Here is a 26505-nt window from a genome sequence, read left to right on the forward strand (position 1 = left end):
TGTATGTTTCTGGGATGTTACTAAGAAGTAAGAAGTAAATGCTAGATATTAACTAATGTCAATGATCCATTCCATTTTCCGTTGACAACTCGGAGATCGATAGAGCCAGGTACGGTTTATATTGTTCACCATTGGTTATGAAGTGGCGGACAATCCACCACCGAGTGATGCCTACAGTCACACCGTCGCACCGTGCCCACCACAGGGAGCGCCGACCGCCACCGGCTGCGAGCGCGAGATCGTTGTAGCGGCGAGCGCCCGAAGAGTATGTTCTCACACGGGCAGTGCAGGGATGCTTCTTATACACAGATACATGACGAGTTACACAACCGGATATTAGTTATTAACGCACTTTATCTAATGTAATACCTATTCGCCACATCTAATGTCACCAAATCACAATATCGAGCCTCGTATTACCCGGCGAATATTACGTGCATTTCGTGCACAGGGCAGCCAAAGCCTCCAGGTCTGAAGACAAGCGATGATTGGCCTGTTTTTGGCACGGGTGTGATAAGGTACGGCAAGTACTGTCCGCGGCGGACACCAGGCTGTTCCGGAATCACGGTCCTCGCTCGTTGAACACCTTATCAGTGGCGGAATCGCGGCCACATACAGAATACACACTAAACATGTGATATCTCACTCACATCCACGACCGCTCGAACTCAATGGGGCCCATTAGTTTATCACAAGGGACACGCTGTCCCCCCCGAGTCTATATCTAATATTTACAGGGTAACGACACAACGGATGGCTAAGTTACCAGGCCAATCAATGGTAAAATAGGCCAACAGAACAGTGAAACGAGGATGAGATTAAAACAAGTGGATTCACCAATCGCTGGTTGACGTGCACGATAAACGCTTCAAGTTATAAGGTGCCAACTTCCAGTCACACCCGAGCCAAAAACAATTGACAGGGGAGGATCAATTATACGGTAGGTATATAGTTAGGCTTGCACTGCCCAGAACACAACAACGCTCGCCGTAGCAGCTCCAACCGAGTAACTTTAAAGTACCGTTGCCGATCCACAACCAAATCTTCCGACGATTTAGAAGTAGTTCCACGAGTCCCCCTCACTGTCGAATGCCACGAAAAAGCCCAGGATTGTCAGAAACATGATGATGTTTCCTGTGAAGACGAGGGCACAGGCGCCCCACTCGATGACCGGACCGTCGACGGGCGCGTGCGCAAGTACGATGGGCAGGCCGAACGCTGAGATGACGATACCGGCAGTGAGGAAAACGGCCAGCTCCGTGCACGCGTTGCCGGCGCCCGAGTCCTCGGCGTACCGGCGCGCGATGGTGTACGGCAGCGGCGCCAGCATGTAGAACACGATGACAAAGAACGGCCACCAGTTGTTGTACTGTGGCAGTGCGCAGGCCAGCACCATGAACATGATCCCAAGAGCACCAGAAAATGCTAAGAGAATCAGAGCCTTCACGCTGTTTGCCATGACTGCTCAGTAATCAGTGACAGGTGCCAAATAGAGCATGTAAATGTGGGAAATTGTAGCTACCTGAAAAAGACAGGTAACTATCATCAGATGCCATAAACAGATCACAATGACATGCATGATGTAGCCTTTCAAGTATGTACCTACTTGACCAATAGCTCAGCTATTGCCACCTGTCAGATAGGGTATGACAATCTATACTTCATTTTTCTTAAGTTTGACCCTCACCTTAAATATCTTTTTGAACACAGCACGGGAATTGCTAGCTGAATCACTGAGAAAACTGGTTAGCGCACTTTGTATTGGAGATATGAATGAATATTTTTCCAAAAAGTTTTGAACACCGATGATGTATGGTTAAGTTACACACCGTACCTAGGATTTAGTTATTAGTTGAGTTATAATTCCTGACAAGTCGTCTATACCTGTAGAATTGTAAATATAGACAAATACGAGTTGAGAGTCTGGGAACTAGGATCCAGGTAAAAATATTTTTGATAAAAGTTGATCGTCTGTGATATCAATGTGCGTTAACCAGTTTTCTCAGTAATTCAGCTACCGATTCTCGTGCTGTGTTCAAAGAGACATTTACAGTGAAGGTCAAACTTGAAATAAACGAACACAGGCCATTTTGCGTCGTTCGACGGCACAAGGGGGGGGGGGGGGTACGATCCCCCTCGCGTTTGGCCCCTGATCGAGCTAGAGCTTCGCGGAAAAAACGAGCGTGCTGTCCGTGACGAGAGGAAGCCGATGATACCCAATTTGAAGATCCTAGGTCATCAGTTGACCTTCTAGGTCAGCTCAATGACCCAAAAGTCGGAAAAATCGAGACCTGTTAGAACATCGTAGTGTGCTGTTTTTTTCTCGGGGTGCTGACCACGAACATCATGTGAGTTTTGATCACAGATGATGCCTTTATGCATTTAGGCCAGGTCGGGTCAGTTCAGGTCAGGTCAACCAGTAGGGGTCCTGCCGGGTATTCGTAGTACGTGTCAACCGATTCTGACAGCTTCGTAACATGTTACGAAGGCATCAAAACTACTTCTTAAATGTTCAAAATTCAAATGGTTGCTAAATTCGACCTAGGTCAAACCGATGACGTCACAGGTCAGGTCAAAGGTCGAATTTTCACCGTTTACAGGCATTTCAAGAAATGCGTTGTAAAATCCAGCAAACTGCATTTCATTGAAAATCATCGATGGGGAAATGTTCTTCAAACACATATTTTGCTATTTGAGGTCACTGATACCAAGTCAGGTCACAGAGGTCAGGTCACAGAGGTCAGGTCACTGGGGGGGGGGGGGGGGGGTCACAATATGAAAGTGTCGTGTGATACATGTTTTATGGTCCATTTTACATGACAAATGCGATTATGTGGGTCAGGCAGCCTTTGGGGCCAGCTTAGGTCACGTTTTGGTCAAGGTGAGGTCAAATTAGGTCAAATTTCAAAGTTGATATTTTTGCATAAAATGGGTATCGAATCGATGCAGCTCGTCACGGTGTGTTCAATGGTGGTCTTTGTTTTGCCCTACGTGGTCTAGAATCGCTAAAAATTGAGTTCAAAAATTTGACGTCATCATTTTTGAAGTTTGTTTCGCTATAACTTGGCCAAAAAACGAGATATCGATCTGAAATTTGGTACGTATATAGAAGAGCGCAGGGACTATCACATTTATTCCAGTTTTTTCGAATTTCGGATTTTTTTGGATTTTTTTAGTTCTTATAAAAAAATCAATCTTTTGAATTTTTGGGGGTCAAAAACCCAAAATTTTGAAAATCCGAGATAGCAGTTTTGTATCGCCGCTTTGTCTACTACACCATTTAAGGAACTTTGAAATTGCTTGATAACTGTAGATTTGGTGAGCGTTTCAAGATTGCATGTTTTTTGCTCATTTTTGCTCGAACATGACCTCAGTTTGACCTCAATAAATCCTGACCTAAGGTGACCTGAGAATTGAAATTTGGTGTGAAGGTGTCAAGTTGATGCCCGGGAAGGCACTGAAAATTTGGCGGCGCTGCGCGCCGCCGTTTTCTTGCTATTCAGGAAAAACCACAGGGGGGGGGGGGCAAATTGGCCCCCCAACGGGGCGAGGGTTAAAAGTGGTTTCTTTCCTTTACAGTGCTGTAGCTTAGCCCTCGCCCGTTTAGGGGGGTCGAACGAACCTCCCTCGGTTTTTCGCGAATAGCTTGCTAAAAAGGGGCCGATCGAGACGAACCTTTCAGTAACCTCGCGTTAATCAATTTCACATCTACCCTGAACATTTTATATAAAACATTTTATAGAATTTTATGACCCTGACCCAAATGACTTTTGACCTGTGACTTACTTTTCGAGATCATGTTTGGCCGGAATGGCGATTCGGCGTATGTCGGCTCGCATTAGCCGCGCGTTTGCGGTTTTTCGTGGTTTCAAGCGTTCAAACATCTGATATGATGTTGGTCCCATGCTTTAGGGTCAACAGGGTGGGTGTGAAGGTCACCTGAAGGTCAGATCAGGTCATTGATCTTTGATGAGCTCAGTTATTTTTTCAAGTTATGCATGTTTGTAAGCTAATTTTTGGAGCTGAATTCGAATTCAGCAACCATTTGAACATTTACAAAGTAGTTTTGGTGCCTTTGTAACATGTTGCGAAGCTGTCAGAGGCAGTGGACACCTACCTACTTTAAATACTTGGCAGGACCCCTACTGGTTGACCTGACCTGACCCGACCTGGCCTACATGTATGATGACATCATCTGTGATCAATACTAACATGATTTTCATGAGCAGCACCCCGAAAAAACATGGTACCGTAAAGTGGGGCTATTTGAGACAGTGGGGCTATTTGAGACAGTATTTAAAATCGGTATAAAATGAAGATCGTTCAATTTTTATGTGATATTTTTGCTCAGGAAGGTGTGGAATCGAGCAGTAAATCGCCTCAGCAAAAATTAAGCATAAATTTCAAACAGTTTTTATTTTATAACAATTTTAAATACTGTCTCAAATAGCCCCACTGTCTCAAATAGCCCCACCTTACGGTAGCCACACATTACGACATTCTAACAGCCCAGGTTCTGATATTCCAAACTTTTGGGTCATTGACTCAACCTGTGAGGTCAACCAATGACCAATGACCTTAAAATTGAGTATTATCGGCCTCCTCAGTTCTCTCGTCACGGGAAACACGCTCGTTTTTACCACAAAAATCTAGCTCGATCAGGGGCCAAACGGCAAGTGGGGATCCAATGGACCCCCCTTGGAAATATTAACTTACCCCCTCCCCAATACGTTCACGGCTGGCAAAACACCAAATCGGGTGAGGGTTAATCTTACTTTTGTAGCTTGCATTTTTAGTAGTAAAGAGCAGGCATCACACTTGCTTTTTGCAACCAAGGAGAGGCACTGCAGGTTAGGTTGTAGGTTGTAGGTAAGGTTAGGACTAGGTCAGATTTTGCTAGGTTTGGTTTGGTTTGCTTAGAAAGCATCACTATAGGTAGGTACCTATATCGCTTCTTCTTGGTTGCAAAAAACAAGTGTGACGCCTGCTTTACAACAACTGTTAGCATATAATTTTCCTGTAATTCAATCGCAGGACAGTAAATCAAATTTTATTGATAAATGTCATTAATGCTCTTAATGACACCTTCGGTTTAAGCCAAAATCATTTAACTTCTTCACTGGAATGGATTATAATTTGACACTGACTGTGCAATGCATTAGTCTCACACTAAATCTAAGTTGCATAAAAGCATTATAGTCTAGTCTACTTTACAAATTTGTATTAGCATAGTATTTAACCAATTTGACGACCTAGAAAATTGAATTCCTGCTCGTAATCTCACACGCAGCCCCCACACGTTCTCAAACAATTGGACAGCCACCAGTGATGCCATCCACATTTTTGCTCCATCCCAAGATCTCGACCAGAATTTCCCAAGATTCTCGTCTCAAATCCCAAGACTACCCATCGAATATCCTTAGGAGTACCCCAAGTAAATCCATAGCTTATTTTGGACATATTAGTGTGTTTAGTATTCAACTTTCTCTTCTTCGGGTCCACCCTTGTCCTTATTGGCGTATTTACAGCAGCTAATGTACCTAGAGGCCGGGGGAGGGGAGGGGGAGGGGGTCGATCGGACTCCTACAGCTGATCGGTTCCTGACCGAGTATAAGAGCTTCACGAAAAATGAAGATGCTGGCCTAGACAACATGAAGCCGGTGGTATCTGATATTATGGTCAGGTCATTCGTCGACCGTCAATGGTGGGTCAAGGACTTAAAACACATAGTCCGAATCTGTTAGAACTTCTTGGAAACGAAGTCTGTGGCATTTTGGATTTATTTCAAAATTTGTCTCGTGACACATTTGGAGAAGCTAGGGTCAGGTGAGGTCAGGCTGATTTTAAGTGTTTTCCACCACTGAGTTTTGAAATATGGGCTCCAAAACAAGCTCTTAAAAGCTTATGTGAATCCTGAAATCGAAAAGCCTATGCTGTGAATCTGCGCGTAAGCCAGTGCCCGCTGGGGCCCATGAATTTTCAAGCCGGCGATGGCGAGGGGGTCTAAACGAGGACCTAACTCGTCCCCTGGACTATATAGTTACAAGACGTCAGCAGTGTTGTGAAGGTCGCAATGTTACGCTTTGATTATTTTTGGTCCAGCAGAGCCCAGAGGTCAGGTGACCAGACACTTTTCCGAGGTCAAAGACAAATTGCCCTTATTTTGGTTCGCGGTCAACGGATAAGCCTCCATAGAGCAAAACCGTAAAATGAAACTCTATAGATGGCCTTGAATGAAACGCTTTGTGCGGGATGTGCGTGAAGTTGGCGTCGGATTCGGATTCGTATTCAGCGTCGAGTACCGAATCACTTGAAAACGTCATATCTGGTCAATTCGGGGACGGGGAGCACGAATATGACATTAATTTTGCCCTAGCAGGTATCCCTTATCCCTTAATCGTCCCTTAAACGACGGGGCGCGCCAAAAGTGCCTCAGGGGTTCTTCCGATCGCGAAAAGAATGGTCCCAGGCGATTCCCCGGGTCGATATCTAGCCGCACCACCACTAACTTCACACGTGCCTCATATCCCTTATCCCTTAATCGTCCCTTAAATGACGGGGCGCGCCAAAAGTGCCTCAAGGGTTCTTCCGATCGCGAAAAGAATGGTCCCAGGCGATTCCCCGGGTCGATATCTAGCCGCACCACCACTAACTTCACACGTGCCTCATATCCCTTATCCCTTAATCGTCCCTTAAATGACGGGGCGCGCCAAAAGTGCCTCAGGGGTTCTTCCGATCGCGAAAAGAATGGTCCCAGGCGATTCCCCGGGTCGATATCTAGCCGCACCACCACTAACTTCACACGTGCCTCATATCCCTTATCCCTTAATCGTCCCTTAAATGACGGGGCGCGCCAAAAGTGCCTCAGGGGTTCTTCTGATCGCGAAAATAATGGTCCCAGGCGATTCCCCGGGTCGATATCTAGCCGCACCACCACTAACTTCACACGTGCCTCATATCCCTTATCCCTTAATCGTCCCTTAAATGACGGGGCGCGCCAAAAGTGCCTCAGGGGTTCTTCCGATCGCGAAAAGAATGGTCCCAGGCGATTCCCCGGGTCGATATCTAGCCGCACCACCACTAACTTCACACGTGCCTCATATCCCTTATCCCTTAATCGTCCCTTAAATGACGGGGCGCGCCAAAAGTGCCTCAAGGGTTCTTCCGATCGCGAAAAGAATGGTCCCAGGCGATTCCCCGGGTCGATATCTAGCCGCACCACCACTAACTTCACACGTGCCTCATATCCCTTATCCCTTAATCGTCCCTTAAGGGACGATTAAGGGCAATCGGGGCGCGCCAAAAGTGCCTCAGGGGTTCTTCCGATCGCGAAAAGAATGGTCCCAGGCGATTCCCCGGGTCGATATCTAGCCGCACCACCACTAACTTCACACGTGCCTCATATCCCTTATCCCTTAATCGTCCCTTAAATGACGGGGCGCGCCAAAAGTGCCTCAAGGGTTCTTCCGATCGCGAAAAGAATGGTCCCAGGCGATTCCCCGGGTCGATATCTAGCCGCACCACCACTAACTTCACACGTGCCTCATATCCCTTATCCCTTAATCGTCCCTTAAGGGACGATTAAGGGCAATCGGGGCGCGCCAAAAGTGCCTCAGGGGTTCTTCCGATCGCGAAAAGAATGGTCCCAGGCGATTCCCCGGGTCGATATCTAGCCGCACCACCACTAACTTCACACGTGCCTCATATCCCTTATCCCTTAATCGTCCCTTAAATGACGGGGCGCGCCAAAAGTGCCTCAGGGGTTCTTCCGATCGCGAAAATAATGGTCCCAGGCGATTCCCCGGGTCGATATCTAGCCGCACCACCACTAACTTCACACGTGCCTCATATCCCTTATCCCTTAATCGTCCCTTAAATGACGGGGCGCGCCAAAAGTGCCTCAGGGGCTCTTCCGATCGCGAAAAGAATGGTCCCAGGCGATTCCCCGGGTCGATATCTAGCCGCACCACCACTAACTTCACACGTGCCTCATATCCCTTATCCCTTAATCGTCCCTTAAATGACGGGGCGCGCCAAAAGTGCCTCAAGGGTTCTTCCGATCGCGAAAAGAATGGTCCCAAGCGATTCCCCGGGTCGATATCTAGCCGCACCACCACTAACTTCACACGTGCCTCATATCCCTTATCCCTTAATCGTCCCTTAAAGGGACCCTCCCACCTTAACATTAGTTTTGAGTTGAGATAGCCAAGTTTGCGGCCAGGCTCAGAAACCACCATTTATCCTGGTCGCAACCCCCGCAGCTTTATGGTGTTCAAGAAATTTCTTCCCTTTACTTGCAGGGTGGGACCAGCGTGGTCCCTATCTCTTAACCATTACGGGAATCTGATGACGTCATCAGGCTTTCGAACGTCCGTTAAATGTTTGACTAAAACGTTTTGTAGCGCGTATATATCTTTCCCGAGCGAAAAAAGCAAACATTCCAATTTTTTGGCGCTTTTGTTTCAATTTTGGTGGCTCTGTTCGAAGGCCCATACAGATGGTGTTTGCGCAAAATTTCTAACGGAAAATCACCGACTATTTAGTGTCGACAGCTGCATATTAACTTTTTGAACACGCCTCCATCACTGCTTGTTTATTGGCTCTCTGGCATTGGGCTGTGTTGCTGTATATACCGTGTGTTGCTGGGTGATTGTGATAATATTTTGATGATTAACCTTTTTATTCAGCGGTAGAGAATTCTGAAAATCCCTGGGGGTGCTACAAACCCCTAATTATCCACCCCTGTTTTTTATTTTAAGTTCCATCCAGTACCAGTATGAGTGTTTTTGGCGATGGAAGGTAGGTGAAACATTTCATTATTGTAATTTTAATCTTTTGAGACCTGAATTTCAACATTCTCTTGAGAGCCTGAGAGCATTCATGCCAAGGTTTCTGAGTCTGTTTCATGATAAAGAGACAATATTTATGATGGAGTCAACTTGTGGGTCAAGTCGGCAGAACTTGATGAGTATGACATCACCTCTACACCTGTCGCCTCCTGTATTGTAGTGATGGCAGGTTCAATGCTGAGTCTCAGAATAATAGCCAGCGAGCGTATACTGTTGTTTTGTATTTCTATGCCCGATCGGCCCTAATATGTAATGTCTTGCATTTCTAAATATTGAACTGTAATGAATGAGACGCTGTAATGAGGTACTGTAATGAAAAGACTGCCTCAGACTGCAAGGTTCTATTTAACCAAATATGACTGCATGTCTGCTACAGAATGAAACACTGACAAACACTGACACTGACATCAGGCACTGACAAAGTGAATGCACAAGAACGATAAGGACTTCTGGACTTCAGAGCAGGAGATGCACCCTACGCTCAGGAACGCCGCTGTCACCACATATAGCATACAGCACCCGGTCGTGCCCATCATTATTCTACAAGCCCTACCAGACGCTAACCGGCCACGATTTTACCGCCCTCTACGAAAAGCAGTCATCTCACTTTGCAAGCGACCTCCACAACGATAGAGGAATCGACAACTGGCAATCCGGCCTGATCGCGTCTCTCCGGTCTTACCACTTTGGCTGTGCAGTGGTGGTAAACGGTAATAGGATTCCGCGATTACCATAAGCTCCAGGGAGGTGCCATCCCCACACCTCCTCTGCCGTCCCCTGCATCGCCATCGTCCATCACAAATGGCTATAATTAGGATCTGAATGCCAAAATTCATCGGTAGGAAGTTGCTTTCAAGCACTGTCCAGCTCTCAAATGGGCGATAGCCACAACGCCCCCTGCAGTCGCACCAGTCTTAAAATTGATAGATCCACTCTACTGACAGGCACGGTGTATATTCAACCCAAAATGCACATAAATATCACAACAAAACAACCCCTATTCCCTGCGTGACCATGTGAGTAGCACTCCCCCCTAGCTGCGCTTCAGTTTATCCCCGACCCGCTCCCTGACCGCCTGGAGGAGGCGGGGCTCGCTGTACACCGCCGCGGCCACCACGGCGGCCCCACAGAGCGCGCCCACAGCCACATGGGCGGCGGCGGAGCTGGGGTACAGCCAGCTCTCGGAGCCGGCTGCCAGCAGGCCGGCGGTCACCAGCGCGGCAGCCACGGCGGGCGGCGGGCGGAGACCGAGCAGCGGCGGCACGGACACCGCCGGCTCCAGCGGCAGACCGGCCACGAACCGGTAACTGGCGACACAAGGGGCGGGGACAGGGTGAGAGAGGTACGGGACACTGCATCAAGCGCCAGCAACACACTGGACGGGGCGAGCGGGCAGCAGCAGCAGAAAATGGGACGAAGACATGATGGTTGAGAGTGGCACGGGACACTGTATCGGGAACCAGCAGCATACGGGGAGGGGACGGGATGAGAATTGAGAGGGGTACAGGACACTATTGGGGACAGCAGACATTCGTATCAGTCGATGGACGGGTGAAGTAACGAGATCCAAGTATATCGAGATCGGCGAATAAAGCGTGATATTGACTATCCATGACAGATTGGATAATGATGTAAATAATTAGACCAATTAGGACAAATCAAATCTATTCAAAAACACAAAAACTCACCAAACGTATATCCTGGTCAGCATATTGACGCAGTTGGCGAGGATAAATCCAACCCCGCCGAATAGCCTAGTAAAGATCCCTGTCGAGATGACGAATATCACAGATAGCAGCACCATCTTCCGGTTATACCTGAAACACCGGAAAACGCCACAACACCTGTCAAAGCGCCCGATAGTAACGTTCCTAGCTTCACTTTATCGACACGACTGGCCAGCCTTTCCACTTCGCCTTTAGCCGCAAAAGGCAGTCTAACAACAACAAAAACCAACATGAGAACGTCATTTCCTAATCCGCTCAGCCTCTACCGACTAATTTACCTCACTGCTTACTAAGCCACCGACCATTTCCCGACTGCTTTCCATAAACCCTCCACGGCACTTACCCATTGATCTGTTCCTGGCGCATCACCGCGAACGTGTAGCACTCCAGCACTCCGTTCACCGCCAGTAGGAGCACGTAGGCGCACTGGGCGCGCAGCAGACTGACGGCCGGACCGGCGGTCAGCAGGGCGCCTCCGTACAGCCGCAGCAGCAGGTGGGAGTAGCTCCAGCCGAACGTGACGGCAACCAGACCGAGCAGGCTCATGGCGCGCAGCAGGTCGTGCAGAACCCGGCCCGCCGCGGCAGGCACCGGCTGCAGGGAGAGGGGGTAGGGTCTAGTGGTGCCAATTTCATGAAATTTCCATTCCAATTCCGATCCAATTCCAAGAAATTGCCAAGTAAATTTCCAATTTTGTCCAAAGCGGGGGCTATTCCAATTTTTAACGATTTTTGCATTTTTTGCGTAAATTTTAAAAGTGTTTAAAAGCGTTTTAAAGGCCTCCGTTTTAAAATTTTAAATTTTAAAGGCCTTGTGTTCCGATTAATTTCCAAAAAATGTTAAGAATTCCGTCCAAATTCCAAATTGGAATTGGACAAAAATTGGAATTCCAAGAAAAGAAATTCCGATTGGCACCAATAGTAGGGTCAGACTCATAGCGCGGAGTAGGTCGTGTAGCACCCGGCCCGCCACCGCAGACACCGGCTGGAGGGGGAGGGAGCTGTCAGGCACCGGCTGGAAGAGAGGTGCCAAACTGTCCCCTTCCAGTGACTGGCGAGAAGGGGAGAGATGGCCAGAAGGATAGAAGCTGGGCAACAAAACAAACTGAATGACAAAAAAGACACCAAGATGAAGATCACAACGACTGGCAGTAAGGACTTATAGCGGAGATGAAGAGTAGCTACGAGTATAATTGGCTAATATCAGAGGAGTGTGTGCTTACAGCTTTTTCGGCGCCTCACCGGGCATCGACACACTGTGGTCAACGTTACTGATATTTTCACCAAATGCCACTACTCCTCAGTAAAAAAACAAACAAACAAAAAACTAACATCAAACACCTCCTACCACACAATCAGCCACGTTGCCACCTACCTTTCCCCGTTCCACTGTGCGCGAGAAGTAGACGTAGGCGTTCTCCTCGACTGGCTGAAAGAGGAAGCGGGCCGCCAGGCTGCCCAGGTTGGCCACCACGTCGTACAGGCCCTGCTCGGAGAAGTCGAGCAGGTGGAAGGCGGTCATCAGGTAGCGCTCGCCCTCCGTCAGCAACTGCTTCAGAAGGCCTTGTTTGAAGAAGCTCCAGGTGAGGGCCAGCTGGTCACGGTCCAGCGCCGGCTGACGGGGAGGGGAGGAGAGGTATTACTGATCAGTGAAGAGAGATGGCAGCAAGGGTCACATCGCCACCGTCGCGACAGGAAATGTTAGAGGCAGACGCGGTTGCTGGGAAAACGTGGCAGCACAACTTTGGCTCTATTTCTGAGGATACTCGATCCAGCGCTGCCGAGAGCTGTCTGTAACACAGGTAGGTCTTAATACCGTTTGACTGCAATCTAAGAGGCCTTAGACCTAAAGTTCTAGCTAAATGAAACGAAGAATGCGACGACTTGGCCAAAAGAAACCACTATGACCGCGAAAACGCTTGACTTCATTTGAAACCCCGCCCCTTTACAAATAGTTCACTGGCCTCACCTGTCCCGGCACCAGTCTGGGTCCCAGCTCGCTCGCCGACTTCACCGGTAGACAGTTATCCGGTGAGCGGACGTGCCAGAGCAGGGTGCCGTAATAGATGACCACGAGGAGAGCGGAGCTGACCGCGTGGCCCACACAGTAGGCCCAGATGGCGTGGGACGGGTACAGGGCGATCAGCCAGGCTTTGAGCGCCACCCGACTGCACAGACTGACCATGTCGGCTACCACCTTGGGAGAGAGGGAGAGCGGGTGGGTGAGAGAGTGGTGAGAGGAGATGGGGAGGGGCGAGAAGACGATAAGAGAGTCAGAGATAATCCACATATGCCAGCAAGGTAGGGAGAATACAGTACTTCAACGCGGTGTGAACGATCGACGATCCGCAAACGACTGTCACAGCAGGCGATTTGAGCTTCGGATATAATTTCACTGATATAGCAGAGTCATCGGGGAACCGACGCGCCTCAAATATTTTCCCCTGACACCCTGTTCCTCTCCTCTGCGTCACCCCACCGCCGTCATTCACCTTCAATTTGACAAAGAGCATGGCCTGCGCCAGGATGACCAGCGGCTGGGCGGCCGTCTCCAGTACGACCATGGCCGCGGTGACCCACACGCCCAGACGGTACTCTGAGGTCACCTCGGGCGCCGGCTGGCTGAGCGCGTGCAGCCAGAGGCCGGCCAGCGCCGCCGACACCGCCGCTGACACGGGCACGCTAACAGGGGAGCGGGGCGTCAGTCAGAGGCAATTACAACACTGCTCTTTTGTAATACACTCAATTCACTGGCAATAAAACATTACATACTTATGTGCCTATGACGATCCCACATCTGAAGAAATAAACGTCATTTATCGAGGCAATGACCTTTTAAACCCACTACTACTCAACAGAACTGTGCCGATTAGCTGCTACCCATTGACTGCCTCCACAGTCCACATTCCACAACAACACCTGTTTTTGAAGTAGGTACCTATATCGACAGTTCCCAGCAAGCACATCCTAAGTGTCAAATTTTTGAAATTGAGATTTCTATACCATTCGACTCAGCTCGTCGAGCTGAGTCGAATGGTATGAAAATCACAGTTTCGAAAATTTGACACTTGGGATGTTCTTGCTGGGAACTGCCGATATGCAGCTTCTCCCAACAGCTGTGACCATTTCGAGTTAAACTGATGTCCGGACCGGAGCGATGTACCTGAGCCACACCAAGTTGATGGCCTGGCGCCACTTGCTGCTCTCTGTCACGCCCAGCGCCGCCCGACGGAAAGCCTCCACACTGACAAAGGTGGCAGTCGAGTAGAGTAGAGCCGGCCTGGGAAGCAGACTAGGGCTTCAGAACTTTGAACAGAATTGATTTACCTACTTTAAAACTACACTTAAAAGAACTGAATGTCAGTCAAAAGGAACAGGTAATTCGGTTCATGCTTATGAAGATAACCGTATATTACTTCATTTTATACAATAACTAGAAAATAAGAACAAACTCTGTTCAACTAGAAACATATGAAAAATTAGCATTTTTCTTATGGAGTACACACTACAGTTCTGGTGAGAAAATAGCATATGTTCTACTTAGGAACTCAGACATTGGATGCATCACTGATGCATGAAAGGAAAAAAGTAAAGGGTGCATACCTGACATTGATGATGCCCAGGACATCAGATGTAACATACCGGAGAATGACTGCATTTATGATGAATGTGAACACTCGGTAGGTTATCTGAAAGACATTTGATAGGTATAGCTTCAGCATCAATATGTGCAACACAGACCATGCTATTCTCGGCCCTGTTTCACCGGTGATAGCAGCACGCTGCTATCACACGTGTCAAATTGGGCTTCCATGGAAACATCAGCAAACCATGACGCCGTCAATCTGTGTGATGTCATCAAATATTGCTGCCAACAGCTTCACGGCCGCGCGATCAAACACATAGCATTCAACGAAACAGCAACTCTGTTCCAAACACAGCTCACGGATTACACGAAACGACATTAGTGTGACCTCATCACATTACGTCAGCTCGCGCAATTTGATAGTAGCATGCTGCTATCAACTGTGAAACAGGGCCCTGGTCTCTGCAGCATATAGGTACTTCATTGGTGGAAAATCCCAGGGGGTGCTACAAACCCCTAATTATCCACCCCTGTTTTTTATTTTAAGTTCCATCCAGTACCAGTATGAGTGTTTATGGCTTGGAAGGTAGGTGAAACATTTCATTATTGTAATTTTAATCTTTTGAGACCTGAATTTCAACATTCTCTTGAGAGCCTGAGAGCATTCATGCCAAGGTTTCTGAGTCTGTTTCATGATAAAGAGACAATATTTATAATGGAGTCAACGTGTGGGTCTCTACCGCTGAATAAAAAGGTTAATCATCAAAATATTATCACAATCACCCACCAACACACGGTATATACTGATACAGCAACACAGCCCAATACCACAGACACAGCCAATAAACAAGCAGTGATGGAGGCGTGTTCAAAAAGTTAATATGCAGCTGTCGACACTAAATAGTCGGTGATTTTCCGTTGGAAATTTTGCGCAAACACCATCTGTATGAGCCTTCGAACAGAACCACCACAATTGAAACAAAAGCGCCAAAAAACTGGAATGTTTGTTTTTTTCGCTCGGGAAAGATATATACGCTTTTGTAGCACGCGGTGGTATATGCTGCTTTCCGCGCAACAAATGCCGCACTTTCAAATAAAGTCGCTAGGAACAGCGGAGATCCCAAAAAGTAAACAAAAGTAAAAGTCTAATATCTTGAAAACCGGTGAATATTTTTCGATGAAGTTTGGTAGATATTCGTTTTTGCTCTTTTTGAACCGAGCGACATCACTTTCATACCAATTCATTAACTTTTTTGAAGGTGGGAGGGTCCCTTTAAATGACGGGGCGCGCCAAAAGTGCCTCAGGGGTTCTTCCGATCGCGAAAATAATGGTCCCAGGCGATTCCCCGGGTCGATATCTAGCCGCACCACCACTAACTTCACACGTGCCTCATATCCCTTATCCCTTAATCGTCCCTTAAATGACGGGGCGCGCCAAAAGTGCCTCAGGGGCTCTTCCGATCGCGAAAATAATGGTCCCAGGCGATTCCCCGGGTCGATATCTTGCCGCACCACCACTAACTTCACACGTGCCTCATATCCCTTATCCCTTAATCGTCCCTTAAATGACGGGGCGCGCCAAAAGTGCCTCAGGGGTTCTTCCGATCGCGAAAAGAATGGTCCCAGGCGATTCCCCGGGTCGATATCTAGCCGCACCACCACTAACTTCACACGTGCCTCATATCCCTTATCCCTTAATCGTCCCTTAAATGACGGGGCGCGCCAAAAGTGCCTCAGGGGCTCTTCCGATCGCGAAAAGAATGGTCCCAGGCGATTCCCCGGGTCGATATCTAGCCGCACCACCACTAACTTCACACGTGCCTCATATCCCTTATCCCATAATCGTCCCTTAAATGACGGGGCGCGCCAAAAGTGCCTCAGGGGTTCTTCTGATCGCGAAAATAATGGTCCCAGGCGATTCCCCGGGTCGATATCTAGCCGCACCACCACTAACTTCACACGTGCCTCATATCCCTCATCCCTTAATCGTCCCTTAAATGACGGGGCGCGCAAAAAGTGCCTCAGGGGTTCTTCTGATCGCGAAAATAATGGTCCCAGGCGATTCCCCGGGTCGATATCTAGCCGCACCACCACTAACTTCACACGTGCCTCATATCCCTCATCCCTTAATCGTCCCTTAAATGACGGGGCGCGCAAAAAGTGCCTCAGGGGTTCTTCTGATCGCGAAAATAATGGTCCCAGGCGATTCCCCGGGTCGATATCTAGCCGCACCACCACTAACTTCACACGTGCCTCATATCCCTTATCCCTTAATCGTCCCTTAAACGACGGGGCGCGCCAAAAGTGCCTCAGGGGCTCTTCCGATCACGAAAATAATGGTCCCAGGCGATTCCCCGGGTCGATATCTAGCCGCACCACCACTAACTAAGATATCGACCCGGGGAATCGCCTGGGACCATTCTTTTCGCGATCGGAAGAACCCCTGAGGCACTTTTGGCGCGCCCCGTCGTTTAAGGGACGATTAAGGGATGAGGGATGTGAGGCACGTGTGAAGTTAGTGGTGGTGCGGCAAGATATCGACCCGGGGAATCGCCTGGGACCATTATTTTCGCGATCGGAAGAGCCCCTGAGGCACTTTTGGCGCGCCCCGTCATTTAAGGGACGATTAAGGGATAAGGGATATGAGGCACGTGTGAAGTTAGTGGTGGTGCGGCTAGATATCGACCCGGGGAATCGCCTGGGACCATTATTTTCGCGATCGGAAGAGCCCCTGAGGCACTTTTGGCGCGCCCCGTCATTTAAGGGACGATTAAGGGATAAGGGATATGAGGCACGTGTGAAGTTAGTGGTGGTGCGGCTAGATATCGACCCGGGGAATCGCCTGGGACCATTCTTTTCGCGATCGGAAGAACCCCTGAGGCACTTTTGGCGCGCCCCGTCATTTAAGGGACGATTAAGGGATAAGGGATATGAGGCACGTGTGAAGTTAGTGGTGGTGCGGCTAGATATCGACCCGGGGAATCGCCTGGGACCATTATTTTCGCGATCGGAAGAACCCCTGAGGCACTTTTGGCGCGCCCCGTCATTTAAGGGACGATTAAGGGATAAGGGATATGAGGCACGTGTGAAGTTAGTGGTGGTGCGGCTAGATATCGACCCGGGGAATCGCCTGGGACCATTATTTTCGCGATCGGAAGAACCCCTGAGGCACTTTTGGCGCGCCCCGTCATTTAAGGGACGATTAAGGGATAAGGGATATGAGGCACGTGTGAAGTTAGTGGTGGTGCGGCAAGATATCGACCCGGGGAATCGCCTGGGACCATTATTTTCGCGATCGGAAGAGCCCCTGAGGCACTTTTGGCGCGCCCCGTCATTTAAGGGACGATTAAGGGATAAGGGATATGAGGCACGTGTGAAGTTAGTGGTGGTGCGGCTAGATATCGACCCGGGGAATCGCCTGGGACCATTATTTTCGCGATCGGAAGAGCCCCTGAGGCACTTTTGGCGCGCCCCGTCATTTAAGGGACGATTAAGGGATAAGGGATATGAGGCACGTGTGAAGTTAGTGGTGGTGCGGCTAGATATCGACCCGGGGAATCGCCTGGGACCATTCTTTTCGCGATCGGAAGAACCCCTGAGGCACTTTTGGCGCGCCCCGATTGCCCTTAATCGTCCCTTAAGGGACGATTAAGGGATAAGGGATATGAGGCACGTGTGAAGTTAGTGGTGGTGCGGCTAGATATCGACCCGGGGAATCGCCTGGGACCATTCTTTTCGCGATCGGAAGAACCCTTGAGGCACTTTTGGCGCGCCCCGTCATTTAAGGGACGATTAGGGATAAGGGATATGAGGCACGTGTGAAGTTAGTGGTGGTGCGGCTAGATATCGACCCGGGGAATCGCCTGGGACCATTCTTTTCGCGATCGGAAGAACCCCTGAGGCACTTTTGGCGCGCCCCGATTGCCCTTAATCGTCCCTTAAGGGACGATTAAGGGATAAGGGATATGAGGCACGTGTGAAGTTAGTGGTGGTGCGGCTAGATATCGACCCGGGGAATCGCCTGGGACCATTCTTTTCGCGATCGGAAGAACCCTTGAGGCACTTTTGGCGCGCCCCGTCATTTAAGGGACGATTAAGGGATAAGGGATATGAGGCACGTGTGAAGTTAGTGGTGGTGCGGCTAGATATCGACCCGGGGAATCGCCTGGGACCATTCTTTTCGCGATCGGAAGAACCCCTGAGGCACTTTTGGCGCGCCCCGTCATTTAAGGGACGATTAAGGGATAAGGGATATGAGGCACGTGTGAAGTTAGTGGTGGTGCGGCTAGATATCGACCCGGGGAATCGCCTGGGACCATTATTTTCGCGATCAGAAGAACCCCTGAGGCACTTTTGGCGCGCCCCGTCATTTAAGGGACGATTAAGGGATAAGGGATATGAGGCACGTGTGAAGTTAGTGGTGGTGCGGCTAGATATCGACCCGGGGAATCGCCTGGGACCATTCTTTTCGCGATCGGAAGAACCCCTGAGGCACTTTTGGCGCGCCCCGTCATTTAAGGGACGATTAAGGGATAAGGGATATGAGGCACGTGTGAAGTTAGTGGTGGTGCGGCTAGATATCGACCCGGGGAATCGCCTGGGACCATTCTTTTCGCGATCGGAAGAACCCTTGAGGCACTTTTGGCGCGCCCCGTCATTTAAGGGACGATTAAGGGATAAGGGATATGAGGCACGTGTGAAGTTAGTGGTGGTGCGGCTGCGTATTTACAAATTGCAACCGAGCTCCGCCGTGGGGTAAGGTGGGCAGGGGTTTTTGCACTACGGCTGCGGTTGAACTACCGTCTGTGGTAGAAACTTCAGGATGATGGCGCGTTTCATACGAAATCTGGCGCAATGTTTGTTTGCTTCTGAACTTTTGTATTGTTATTGCTGTGAGCTCTTGAAGTGGGAGTGTTTCAATAACAATTTGTGGATTATTTGAGTTTCTTGATATAAAAATCGAATAATATTATGAATCATTGTGTGGAAACTGCAAATACTGATATAATCAATTGCTTAGTTTGGGAATTGATGACACATTTTGTAGAGGTTTGTCTGGCAAATCAGTAGGCGGAACTATGGTCATGAGTACCCAAATATAGGAACGTTCCCATTTTTGGGAACGGAGTTCCCAAATATGGGAACGGGCGTTCCCATTTATGAGAACGGAAGGCAATTTTTCGGCCGTTCTCCCACTAAAACTCAAAAGTGCATCACGTCTCAAAAAAGTGCACGCTGATTTAAGTATCTACTAAATCTCCATAAAGTTATCTTTAATCTGACCGTGGAACAAGGAAATTGACCGTGGAATGATATTTTTAATGATTTTTTGAAAATGACAGAATGGTGGAAATATGGGTTATACGACATTTAACATGCAATTTTAAGGAAAATGAAGCATTTTTTAGTTTGAGGTAAAGTATAATAATTTTCGCCTGGTTATGAACTTTCATACTATCGACACCAGATGCTGACAAATGCAAGCGAAGACGCGGACGGTCCCGAGGTAATATTGTTGACTTTTGTGTCGGGGCGGACGACCGCGTGGAACGTGAGTGAATTTACCGAGCTACTGTTGTAAACTCAGTTTAAGCGGTTGAAAATTATCCAGCTGTATTTTATCATCCCGGAAAGACATATTTTATTTGGATGCTAGCTGTTTAGAGTTGTTTTATAAGGAGCGTCATGAACGTGGTTTTTGTCTTCCGTGTTTCTAAGCGTGATCGTTTTGGGGGAATTTCTCTTATATAGCTCGCTCTGTGTGGCTTATTTATAATTTTTATGCTGATTTCGATAATTCCTCGTGCCCATCCTACCAGGCCTTTTGCCACTTACACTCATCAAGAAAGGAAAAAACTAGATTTTCATTGGGACTAGGTGTTTTGAGGGTGTAACATATTCAGCGTTCCCATTTTTGGATACTTCCTTGTACTCGTCAACTATCGGTGATAAACAGACAGGTGTGAGGTGCTTGACATGTCTCCACCCTCAGCGCCGACGGTGGATATAGGTATGGAAGACCTTGTTGAACATCGCTGAGCGTTGTGAATTACGTAATCCTGCAGAGGGGGGCGTGCCCGCTGCGAGATCGACGGGAATAAAAGCGCAGAAGACCGGGCGAAACATGCGACGGTCTTGCATCTGATGATTGTTGCGTTAACAATAATTTGAGGCGTTGGACGTGATGCTTGTTAATGAAAAGAGCCCCTGAAAGGCGTCGGTGAAATCGTTCCCAATTTTGGGTACGCCGTTCCCATAATAAGGAACGCTTGCAGCGCCAGTGTACGAGAGCGTTCCCAAATTTGGGCTCGCGGCCCGGATGATGGACTGCTTTAGAAATAGGGGAACGATTTGAAACTACGATGGGCCTTACAATATCAAACTCTTTCCCAACAATATTGAGACAAATATCAGGCGGTTCACGATCGTTTTATATTTTTTGGACGTCATCTAACGGTTCTTTTTCTTGTTTTAAATAATGCCTACATGGCGTTCCCATATTTGGGTTTATCGTTCCCAAACATGGGAACGAAAATGCGTTCCCGAAAATGGGTACGCTTGACCATAGTTCCGCCTACTGAAATGGTGTAACAAACTGAAACTTCAAGCCTATCATGATCTGAAGCTGTTGTAACAAATCAAAATTGCTTTGATGTTCCATAGTACCTTGTTGGAAAGACTGGAGCATGGTTCAAGATGATGTGTAAAAATTCAAGATTTGTGCAAAAGCTTATGACTGAAGAGTGAAAACAGTTCTATATGATGGCTCAATCAAACGTGGAAATGGACAACAAAAGTAGAGTTTCAACATTCCAGCATGTGAGAATAACTTCAGAACTTCATAGTTCTTGTAGTATTGCATTCTTCTTATGTACAGTTCTAGGTTTTGTTAGGGTACTCAATTTCAATGTGTCAGTTGAGATATAGGTGGATTGCGGATAAAATTCAGAATCATTGCATGGTAGATAGGTACTTGTTCGGTAAAAAGGTATGCGACGAATGCCACAAGAAGGTTCTTTTATGATTTAATATATGGTCATTGTTGTACCTACAAAAATACAAGCTTACTAGCACCTAATTATTGAATCAAATCGAAAGTATTTGCAATGAATGTAAATATGTACCTGCAAAATATGTCAATATATTTGTGTGATGTTGACCAGAGAGTTGTATCATCTGGGCATTTATGTTGCTTCTTACAATAGGTGTTAAGCATAGTAATTATGGATGAACTTTGTGCCAATATCTTCAATGCACAGTGTATGTAGCATGTCTGCAAGTTACAACCCTCACTGAACCTGCTATAGCTATAGGCATTTGGCACCAGCAAGGTCAAGGGCATGAACTTCACAGTTGCACAACCCTTTGTCATCAGTGACTAAATCAGTCAAATCAGAGATCAGTGACATCAGTGACAGTGAAAAAGTGACTAAACCCAGTCACTTTTTTCCCTTAAGGTGCACATGGCAGTGTATACAATACCTAATGCGCAGAGGGCCTACACAAAAACAACATGATAAGTGTGCACTATGATGCACAGCATTGTACCCTGATTATGTGAATATTCTGATCACTCAACAGTCAGGAGACCATGCCTGATTATGTGAATATTCTGATCACTCAACAGTCAGGAGACCATTTTTGAATGTCACATTTATTATACACACTTGTCAAACAAGAGCATGATGACACACATTTTGACAAGCAATCATGGTAATATTCCAATAAGTTGGACACCTTGCTGGGCGTCATTTTCCAGGAAGGTACCTCTGCAGGTGTTGTGGTAGCTTAGGTTGAATTGGGTTAAGTTAGGTGAAGTAAGGCGGTTAGGACCAGGTCAGACCGTAAGGCTGGTCAGGTTGATTTTAATCTCTCATTCTAATTTGACATAGATACCTATTACCTATGTTTTGCTCCAGACTGAACTTCATTAGGTAATGAGTTCATTTTGTTTTGTTTTTTATCTGTCTTGTTTTGTGTTTTTGTCCCTTATGTTTTGCCCCATATGCAAGGGTGGAGCTTTTCCAGGGAAGGTGGTGGGGCAAAAAGCCGTCAAACCTGCAATGCTCGGTTGTTTAGTTAGATTATGTGCAACACATCAATGCTTTTAATTACAGAACTAACATTTTGAATTACACAGACATTTCAAAGCTCCTCAATGCGAACAACATAGTGGTTTGCTAAGCAACGAAGTTCTACAAATCAGCAAAAGTTGGAGGGGCAGAACGCTATTTTTTCTCTGACAGCTACGTAACATGTTACGAAGGCACCAAGACTACTTCAGTACAGGGTGTAACAAAATTATCCGGGCATCTATTTTTTCGCCATATCTAGTTGCACAGTTTCCTAATCCTTTCTGATGTTAGAAGTGGGAATATTAGATGAATACGTGATTCTGCTATTGGTTTTTCAACTCAGCAGTGACCTGACCTTGTCATGTGACTGTTGCTCTGAGTAGGAGTCGATTCATAGACGGGTTCACATGGTAGTTTTCGTCCAAGGCAGTTGCGAGAAAGGGATACAATCTCTCCTTTCGTGGTAAAATTGCATGGCGGCATCCACGGCGTCATGAGCCAGAAGCTGGTGTGCCAGCAGCCGGACATCAGCAGCAGCCAATTGCACATCTGCCTGAGGCGTAATAAGCTGGGACTTCGGTGGCAGACTCAGCCCGGTTGCGACCACAAAAGCCGCCCTTTGTCAAGTGGTGAGGAGAGTCATCAAGATAGCGGCAAGAAAACGGCTCCTATCAATCCGCAAATTGACTCGAATTCTTACCAAGTCAGATAATAAGAGATCCCTTATCATGGTTTACCGCTACCCGCCCTTTAACTTGGTTCTAGTGCCCTTCAAACTGAAAAAGACAACGAAACTGACGGGAAAATAACCAGTTCACCACCTTTCGCCTCACGCCAGATCGCGTCCACTGGTTGAAGAAAGATAAGGGTGAGGTGGTCTGGTTGGATGGGTAACCGTTCGAGCTGTATCATCCTTTGAACCGTCAAATCGGCCATGTATGGGCGGCCAGCCGCTCGAACTTGCTGACCTTCGCCGCCGTCAAACATTTTTTATTATTATAAATTTAGTCCGAACCTTTTGATGGGAAGGATTCACAAGGACAGAGCCACCGCTAAGCGAAGCTTGTTGCGGTGACCCTGCCCTCTACCCTCCGATCGCGCAATTCCGGTACTATGGCAGAATTTAGAGTCCAAAGTTTAACGTGCGCACATAGCCGCGCACGGCCGGTCCCCTCACTGACTTCGCCTGGCTGCGGCCTGCCACCAACCGCAACCATACCTGTCAGGAGGCCCATAAATGTCAAGCGCCCGTCGCGCTTCGAACCCGGACTGTTATAACCGGGAACGCGTGCTCTCACCACGCGGAGTCCAACGCTCTACCAACTGAGCTACGGGACCGGCAAAACATCCGAACAATATCCAGAACTGGAGCATGTTCAGCTGCCAAGCGATGCTCCAATAGGACATAGTGCAAAAATACCGCGATCAGCGTCAAGTATTACCGGAGCAACATACTGGCCAATGAATGGTTGGAGGCGGTCAACCAGACGGTATAGGAGGGCTCGGTTTCTGAACGCGCACTGGTGCCTGATTCAAGCCACGCTGTCTTCATGCGGGACGGCGCGCTACTTAAAAGTCCCTAAAAGAACGGGAAGTGATGCCGATAGAACCTTCAATCATTCTGGGCTAACGCTTTTGACTTGGAAAAAGTCGCGATCCCAATTCAATCGAAAACCTGTGGGCTCTTGTTCAGCAGGTGACTGAAGAGACGCCCGCCACAAGCACCGCCCAACCGCAGGCACAGGTTTAGAGGGCGTTGGTCCGCATCAAAGCCAGTGTGCTGGAGAATCCACTATCCAGTGGCTGAAATGCTCCAGAACATTCGCCACTTTTCGTTACACCCCCTGTAATGTTCAAATGGTTGCTAAATTCGAAATCAGCTCCAAAAACTAGCCTAGAAACATGTAAAACTCGAAAAAGTGAACCGAGGTCATCAAAGGTCATTGAGCTGACCTGACCTTCAGGTGACCTTGACACCCACCCTAATGCATGGGACCAGCATCATATCACATGTTTCAACGCTTCAAACCACGTAAAGACTGCAAACGTGCGGCTAATGCGAGCCGACATACGCCGAATCGCGATTCGGGCCAAACATGGTCTCGAGAAATAGGTCACAGGTCAAAGGTCATTTGGGTCAGGGTCATGAAATTTTCAGGGTAGGTGTAAAATTGATAAAATCGGGGGTATTGAAAGTTTCGTCGCGATCGGACGGTTTTTACGCGAGTTACCCACGAAAAACTGATGGGGTCCGTTCAACGCCTCCCCTATACGAGCGAGGGAAAAACGCAACCAAAAGGCAAAAATATACACATGCGATAACCTATACTGCGAAAAAAGGTGCATCATTTTTTAACGTCGCGGACAAATTGTAATTACCCCTAACCCCAAGCTCAGGCAGATGTATGGTGGAAAATACCCCAAGTGAAATACACTACGGCGGAAATAAAATACCCTACGGCGGAGCTCGGTTGCAATTTGTAAATACGCGGTGCGGCTAGATATCGACCCGGGGAATCGCCTGGGACCATTCTTTTTGCGATCGGAAGAACCCCTGAGGCACTTTTGGCGCGCCCCGTCGTTTAAGGGACGATTAAGGGATAAGGGATACCTGCTAGGGCAAAATTAATGTCATATTCGTGCTCCCCGTCCCCGAATTGACCAGATATGACGTTTTCAAGTGATTCGGTACTCGACGCTGAATACGAATCCGAATCCGACGCCAACTTCACGCACATTTGTGCGGGAGCCGCTTTCTGAAATGTTTTTAGGCATAATGTTTGTAAAAGCTTTTCATAGCCACCCAACATCATGGACGCCGGTGAAACAGGGCGCCGGAGGGCATATTAGTCACGTGACATTTGTAGCTTCTCCCCCTTCGTGTGCCTTCTACAATCTACATGCTAAACGTCACGTGTAAATTTCACGAACCTTGATCAAATCGCCCCAGGCGCCCTGTTTTCACCGTCGTCCATCATGCCGCCAAACCACCCATCCCCGTTGATCGGTAGTTGGAAATTAAACAAAGGGCTCTGGTATTAACTGGATAATTCGCCAGCTGACGCCGTATGGTGGCGCTAGTGGAGCAGCACCATATGACGTCAGCAGAAAACACCGTGAGCAGCTATGAAATGGGAACGAGCACCACGGAAATATCGAAAGGTGATGGACATGTACTGACTTTGGTCATTCAAGTACCACCAACACCATACAAAAACCATATAATATTATCAAGACTGATTCTGGAATCGATTTGTTCGGGTATTTAAAACACACAAAAAATGTTTGTTACCGAATTCTGAAACAGTATAAGGATATTCTTGTTCCTTACTTTTGCCTTGTGGAGTACTTTTACTTGCTTTCTAGTGCGCCCATCACTATCTTGAAATCTGGATTGCAACGCTGTAGGAAAACTTTATTTCATTTGTCATTTCTTCCACTTTTGAGCAGTGATAATTTATTTGGGTTTATACATTCAATAATGAAGACGGCTCCTAACTTTTTAGGGATCTGCAGTGGCTCTGAGAGTAAAATCAGATATTTTCTAGAAACTTGAGGCCACTATTTTCTTATATGCTAGATAATATACAAATATTGACATGTAAAGAATGATACGGGTGTATAATTCTGCATAAATATCAATTCAAAGTATTTAAATTTTTCAAGAACCTTTTTAATTCTTCCATAATGACTTCTTTCAATACAAGCTGGAAGCAATTTCAATCAATAAAGCAGCACAAGGCAGTACATTGAGCTACAATGATCCATAACCAATCGGCACCTGCAATTTGATTGATCTTCGAGATGTACCCTGCCTGTTTCCTGACTTTCCCTTTTCGTTGTACTGGGTGAAGTGAATATTCTGTGAATATTCTTCTGACAGTCAGTTTTTAATCCTACATTATGTTGTCAATCAGATTTAATTGGTTCAAAAACCGTCGTAGTCCGTCTCATTCGCAGTCTACATCTCCACATGCGCACCCATACATGCTCAAAATTTTCACTACGTATGTACTATGTACCCTGCAGCGTATCCTGATGAAAAATGTTTTGTTGAAATCAGAGACACTTCCCAAGGTAGGCCATAGTACATGGCCATATATTTAAGTCAAAACAGATAAACAGATAAACACAATTCCAATCATCAAGTCAACCAGCATCGACAATCTGCACATAAGTTCTAAACCTATTGTAAGACTACTTTGTATTCAAACTTTGTATTGCAGAAGGGTGGAAGCTGCATGGAATTATGCGACAATTTCAGCGTGC

At 47.4% G+C, this 26505-nt stretch overlaps 2 protein-coding genes across 13 annotated transcripts; both read right to left on the bottom strand.

Moving 5' to 3' along the window:
* Window positions 1-96: 96 nt before the first annotated feature.
* LOC122381220 (leptin receptor overlapping transcript-like 1) lies at window positions 97-25222 on the bottom strand. Of its 12 annotated transcripts, none has more exons than XM_043365144.1 (2): window positions 25202-25222; window positions 97-1522 (listed from the first exon to the last, which is right to left on the bottom strand). In XM_043365144.1, the coding sequence occupies exon 2, from the start codon at window positions 1457-1459 to the stop codon at window positions 1055-1057; it is 405 nt and encodes a 134-aa protein (XP_043221079.1). In that variant the 5' UTR covers window positions 1460-1522; window positions 25202-25222; the 3' UTR covers window positions 97-1054. The 12 variants fall into 12 exon arrangements, with proteins under 12 accessions (XP_043221079.1, XP_043221076.1, XP_043221085.1 ...); XM_043365141.1 differs by lacking the exon at window positions 25202-25222 and adding an exon at window positions 6163-6188; XM_043365150.1 differs by lacking the exon at window positions 25202-25222 and adding an exon at window positions 6157-6174.
* Window positions 9176-15015, bottom strand: LOC122381219 (protein RFT1 homolog). The gene is made up of 9 exons (XM_043365138.1): window positions 14990-15015; window positions 14179-14264; window positions 13739-13855; window positions 13068-13257; window positions 12545-12772; window positions 11951-12190; window positions 10920-11170; window positions 10538-10666; window positions 9176-10156 (listed from the first exon to the last, which is right to left on the bottom strand). The coding sequence occupies exons 4-9, from the start codon at window positions 13137-13139 to the stop codon at window positions 9883-9885; spliced, it is 1194 nt and encodes a 397-aa protein (XP_043221073.1). The 5' UTR covers window positions 13140-13257; window positions 13739-13855; window positions 14179-14264; window positions 14990-15015; the 3' UTR covers window positions 9176-9882.
* Window positions 25223-26505: the final 1283 nt, after the last annotated feature.

The sequence above is a fragment of the Amphibalanus amphitrite genome, unplaced genomic scaffold (genome assembly GCF_019059575.1).
Source record: "Amphibalanus amphitrite isolate SeventyFive unplaced genomic scaffold, NRLGWU_Aamphi_draft 000116F_arrow, whole genome shotgun sequence".
Classification (NCBI taxonomy): domain Eukaryota; kingdom Metazoa; phylum Arthropoda; class Thecostraca; order Balanomorpha; family Balanidae; genus Amphibalanus; species Amphibalanus amphitrite.

What these genes read in the sequence shown, in the direction of transcription:
- LOC122381220 (XM_043365144.1), bottom strand. Translation starts at nt 1,459, where the DNA reads ATGGCAAACAGCGTGAAGGCTCTGATTCTCTTAGCATTTTCTGGTGCT.
- LOC122381219 (XM_043365138.1), bottom strand. Translation starts at nt 13,139, where the DNA reads ATGGTCGTACTGGAGACGGCCGCCCAGCCGCTGGTCATCCTGGCGCAG. An exon ending in TGCTCTTTGTCAAATTGAAG is followed by an intron (nt 12,773 to 13,067) that starts GTGAATGACGGC and finishes CTCTCTCCCAAG; the next exon opens with GTGGTAGCCGACATGGTCAG. An exon ending in CGCCAGGAACAGATCAATGG is followed by an intron (nt 10,667 to 10,919) that starts GTAAGTGCCGTG and finishes CCGGTGTTTCAG; the next exon opens with GTATAACCGGAAGATGGTGC.